The 5,947-nt window shown below is 42.7% G+C and overlaps 1 protein-coding gene across 1 annotated transcript in view; it reads right to left on the reverse strand.

The window, feature by feature from the left end:
• Positions 1-5,611: 5,611 nt before the first annotated feature.
• matn4 (matrilin 4) overlaps positions 5,612-5,947 on the reverse strand; it is a gene marked incomplete at both ends in the record, with an annotated part of 16,990 nt that continues 16,654 nt past the window's right edge. Inside the window, one exon of the mRNA XM_084445784.1 lies at positions 5,612-5,670. Coding sequence (XP_084301910.1) covers positions 5,612-5,670 — 59 coding nt within the window. The remainder of the gene's footprint in view (positions 5,671-5,947) is intronic.

A 5,947-nucleotide genomic window follows, 5' to 3' on the forward strand; every position in this document is an offset into this window, starting at 1 on the left:
CTCTACGTTACCAGGTTCTAGAAAGCTGCATACGCAAACAGGTGAATACATTGAATGAATCTAGATTGTTTAATTTATCTGCTCAACATTGACAGTTCTTTAGTCTAGATCTGTGTTTAGTCTGTCTGGGCTGTGTCTGATGTTACTGTATTGTACTTCTTCATCTAACCTCTCTACTGCCTCCATACAGTGCTAACAGAACCATGTGTGATACAGCACCCTGTATAGAGTAGTACTCACCTCTAGTGATACTGTACGTCAGGATCTGGAGACTAACCTTCATCTTCAGGTTTACTTCTGAATTTATAGAGCTTGATATGAGTCCTGGGATTCATTGGGTGTGCGTGTGTGTGTGTGTGTGTGTGTGTGTGTGTGTGTGTATCTGTGTGTGTGAAAGCACATTGGGAGGCAGTGTTGAAGAGTGTCCATGCACCATAATGGGTAATATTATTCTTACGCCATGGAAGCCTAACCCTAACCCTATGGAAGCCCCAATAACCGACAGGTCGCTTTTTATGAAAAACTTTGCACAATGGTCGAGGATCATGTGAAGAGGCCATGGAACAAGTCTTACGCCGATTGGCCAAAGGGTGGCGCTAAAGCAACTGTTTGAAATGGCAAACTTTGAACAGGCATATCTCATGAGGCAGGTTTGAGCTAGAGGCATGAAACAACTTAACACTTTAACACTTAAAATCCATCTCCTCCTAGGAAGTTTCACCAATCTGCATGAACCTCTGTGCACACAATCTAGGGACCAACATCTAAAGTTCCATCTCAGCAAAAGTTTGAAAATATATAAATAAAAGAGCAGGGGTGTGTTGTGTCGCCTCTGTTATTTGTTCTCTACACCAATGGCTGCCGGAGCAAGTTTGATTCAAGGTTCATAATCACGTTTTTGATGATCCAGTGATATCAGTCTGCTGCACGACTATGAGGTGGGCCAGGGACCAGCCTTGGACACTTTCATCCGCTGGTGCGACAACTCCTACATGCAACTCAGTGTCTCCAAGACAAAAGAGATGCTTATCGACTTTAGCCGAAACACTCCTGTCTCGGTACCGACATCTATCAGTGGCGTAGCTGTGGAGACAGTAAGCCAATATAGGTATTTGGGTGCCATCTTGGCCAGTCAGAGATAGTTTTTCTTGAGGAAGTTCAGGGGCTTTAATGTTGACAGATCGCTCCTGAAAATGTTTTATTCATCTTTTATTGAGTCAATTTTAACTTTTGCAATGATTTGCTGGTTAGGCAACCTCAGTGTGGTTAACAAAAATATCGGGAGAGATTGTCAAACTCTGCCAAAAGATGCCAAAAGATGTTATAGCATCTGTTATAGCTGGTGAGGTGAGAATCACCCAAGTCATGAAGTTTCAGTGAAGGTGTTAGGTTGCATTGAGCCAGTGTGTGACCTGTGATGAATCAACCCTAGACAGCAACAACATTTTTGACAGATTTAGGGCTTGCTAGCCAATCACCGCAGGTTAGCCAGGCGTTAGCGTTAGTGTTAGAGTTAGCAACCCTAACAATGTCTAGAATGACCTGGTTGTCACAGGGTTGATTGATTGCAGGTCACACACTGGCTCAATGCAACCTAACACCTTCACTGAAACTACATGACTGGGTGATTCTTTAATCCCCTCACCAGCCTCTAGGTGGAACATAAAGGTGTCAGCTAGATCTAACACTGACCCCTCCTCAGCCTTCTTCAGGCGGCCCATGAAAGTATCTCTGAGATTTACTAAAGGCCTCTACTTCCTTTAAGTGAACTATAAACATACAGTACAGTATCTGTGAACCCCACCAAGGGCTCACACTCATCTCTGGAAGCTACGTCAACAGGGGATTCCGCCCATGAACTCATCTTGCCACATGCCATCAAGACCGCAAGGAACTCACTAGTCAATACCTGGCAACACTACAGAGCCAGAGGAAACATGGCAAAGACCAGGACACCACAAGAGGAGCAACTTGTCACAGAAAGCGAGGCTATTTTAGGTTTTAGGATGACCACATCGCAATGTGAACCTATTGCTAGCTACTGCTATAACATCCACGATAAAAACTACGAGAGCACTTGGAATAGGAACCTACATAATAGCTCACAAAACAGTACAAGTTACAGGAAGACGTTCTTCTGACCCACCACCACCATCTTGCATTTTTTTGACTTTGGCATGACTAACAACCACCAGTTTCACCTGTTATTATACACACTTTTTCCCTCATTATTTTTCGAGTTTTAACATAAAAAACTTTTTAAAATCATGAAAATAACATTTTATACTGAAAAACGGGTTATTTTTCTCTGTATGATGTCTTATGTTATAACAAAAGTAATGTTGATTTTCAATTTTCGTAGGAAATCCAAGATGGCCACCAAATGAACCAATCTTTATAAATGTTCTTAGCCGGTAGACAAACATACTCCAGGAGCTTGCTCGATCGCCTTGTTGAGAGGGGTCAGGGAAGAATTTTTACAGCTCACTTATCTGGCCCCCGGGTGATTACTGTTTTTTTGCTTCCCTCTGGAATATGTAGAGAGTGGGTCGTATGCCCACCTCCCTTGTTCTGTGTAAAGCGCATTGTGTTGCCTCTGGGTATGAAATGCGCTATACAAATAAAGCTTTGATTGATTGATTGATTGAATGGGACAATATTTCGAATTTAAAACATGTTGTGTACTAGACATCTTTATTCTGTTCTAGAATAGAGTAGAACGTCTATTAGCCATGCCCATGCGTAACAAGTACGGGTACAGGTACATTGGAATCTTTGTAATCGCTTGTCCTTTGATATTATCTTATCAGTGCTGATCAGTTCATTCCTAGCTACTCAGCTAGACATTTAAAGCATTTTAAGGCATTGTATCAGTATCATCTGCATCTACTTATCCCATCTGGTCATGGATGACTGTCTGTGTCTATGATGGCAGTGGATGACAATGTCTGTGTCTACGATGTAGGCAGTGCAGACGTGGTACAGTATATAAATAGAGGGGTTATATATAATAATAATAATAATAATAATAATAATATATCTATCTATATATATATATATATATAGGTGGGGGGTTGTCTCAGGCACTGTTAGAGTCAGATGGCTGTTGGCACAAAGCAACGCCTGAATCACGTTGTTTTGCACCTGGGAGGGATGAGCCTGTGGCTGAAGGTGTTCCTGCCACAGCTCGTCATGGAGGGGATGGGAGGGGATGTCCAGGATGGACTTCAGTTTGAACCCCATCCTCCTCTCCACCACAGCCTCCAGACTGTCCAGTTGTTGCCCCACGACAGAGCTGGCCTTCCTCACCCGCGTGTTCAGTTTACTAGTCTCTCCAGACCTGATGCTGCCTCCCAAGCAGGCCACCACAAAGATTTCCTTGACCCTCTGTGGTGTTACATCAGTCTGGTTAACTTGAAAACACATTGTTTTTTACACTTCTCCCTGAGAGAGAGAGAGAGAGAGAGAGAGAGATGTAACCCTCTGAGAGATATAAACCTCTGGGCCCGGGTAAAGGTTAAACACAGGGCTTGAGGGGCTGTTTGACCTTTCTCAGGACCCGTAGAGTGTAGTCAGGAAGTGGAGGGCGGTAGGAGGACAGAGACACCGTCTCCCATCAGCCCTCATTAGGAGGTGGAGGTAAAGGTCAGGCACGGCGGGCCGCTCATTACTGAAGGAACACACGGCATCATGGGAACTTATTAGGCCCTCGGTGGAGAGGGGGGGTAACCAACTAGGAGCTCTGAGTTTGACAACAACACACTGAGGAGAGAGCAGGCCTCTACAGAGCCACATGGCCACTTAGCTGGCAGACTAACAATACATAAGAAGTCCCTCTCTACTCTTATCTACAGGTCCACCATGGGAGATGTGTGCGTGTGTGTGTGTGTGTGTTCAGGAAAAGAGGCCCCTTTTAATGGTAACAACACAACAACCTAAATTTCAGTCTTTATTGCTTCCTGTGCCAGAATACAGACTCATCAGAACAATATAAAAATGGTTATTGAATAGAAAATATACAAAAAGTCCAAGTAACCAAATATAAGGGGAATACATCTGACTGGGCTGTCTTTATACAAGACCAAGAACAAAGGAACAAGAAGATACTAGAAGGCCATGTCTATTCACATACATGTCCACACACAGATAGAGCTGGGATAGGCTGTTCTCCATGTCTGATGAGGCCTGATGGACACCAGGAAGGCCAGCGGATCAGATGACGCTGTCTGCTTTGTTACAGACCGGGTCACAGCCGTAGTGTCACGCATACATGACCCTTTCATGGGTAACTGGTGGTGTTGGGCTTTCACATACAGTATAGGGGCTCAATTCATTCACATTCACAGACACCCAGTTTAAAACAATCAACATGATCTTAAAGGCTAGAGTTCTATCCAAATGACCTTTAGCACTATTTCATCAGTATGTTTTGTTCATAAACTAGTTTCTGTGCATATCAATCTTTTATTTATTTTAATCTGGAGGGATGTCCATGTGTGGGGGCATACTTCTTACGTTTAAACCACACTCAGATGTTGTCCCACCATTACATATAAAACTATAGGCTACAGTGTGAATCCCGCATTTCAGATTTGATTGAACTCCAGCCTTTAGATATTTTAGTGATTAACCAATCAGATTCTCTGTCTGTATGAGTTCACATGGTGACTGGTTCTCCTCTGACTGGCTGTTTTATGCTAATGTTTCTATGCTAATATTGTAATGCTAATGCTATGCTAATGGTTTAAGTTCAGGCTTAATGTACTGGGTCCTCCATCAGAATGGACTGAAATTCCTATCACCACAAATACTGCTGTACATTACTTTCTCTGAGCAAAGAAAGCCTGTGAATTTGAAACAACTGTCTTGGTTTTGTTGCGTTTTGGTTTTTGCCAAATCCTCAGGAGTGGTAATAATACTATCATATCATCCTCTTCAGATAGATAGCTAATGCTGGTTTAAAATCTCCATCTATAAATACCTCATATTCAACATTCCACAGTGACACAGGTCAAGTATAAATAGGGCACAAAGACAAATAGACAGACTTGCTTATGGACCGATGCTGCGAAGATATCAACTCTCTTAGGAAAAAGGGTTCTTAAATGGTGCTTACTGTAGGTTGTTCCTGTGGGAGAACCCTGTTTAAACCTTTTTGGGTTCCTGGTACAATCTTTAATTGAAAAACCTTTAATCAATGAAAGGATTCCACCTGGAGCTGAACAGTTTTTTTGTAGAGATTTTCTCCCACAGGGACAAGGAAGAACTGAAGAACCCTTTATGGTTCAGAATCTTTAGAATCTGTTTTGTCAGAGTCTTTGACTCTGTCTGCTAGTCTGTTTACATTACAGTTAAAAATCTAGCAACCATTCTGACTGATGATCATAACTCCAGTGCACACACACGTGCGTTGGTAGAAATAATACATTCTACAAATGTTTATGTAATATTGATAAGGGTCATTGACCTAAATGTGACAATTCTACATCAATGTTGTATTTTCCTTCCTGTGAAGTTCTTGCCAGGATGTGCCCTCTTCTTCTACCCTCCCTGCATCTCCACTTCCTGTTTATAGGGATGACTTCCTGTCTGGTCGCCATGGGTCAGCGCATCACTTCCTGGACAGCAGCTGGTTCTCCAGGTCCTCCAGTCGGGCTGTCATCCCCGCCAGTGGAGAGACGTGGTTAAGGAGATAAAACCTACAACTGTCTATCATAGTAACCTTGGAAAACATCTACTAAACATTCCCATTACTTTGCAATGGTGTTGTTTTCCAAGTAAACATGAAACTGTTTATATACATGATAAAGAACAGCCATTGTGGAGATACAAGGTTTCTCTATAGTTCTGATATTATACAATGACATAAGATACGCCCCCCTCTCTTTTCCAGTGATAAATCCAGCCAAGCCCAACGCCAGTGTGAGTCCCAAGGTGAGGTTTCTGA

The sequence above is a fragment of the Borostomias antarcticus genome (assembly GCF_949987555.1).
Source record: "Borostomias antarcticus genome assembly, chromosome: 11".
Lineage (NCBI taxonomy): Eukaryota > Metazoa > Chordata > Actinopteri > Stomiiformes > Stomiidae > Borostomias > Borostomias antarcticus.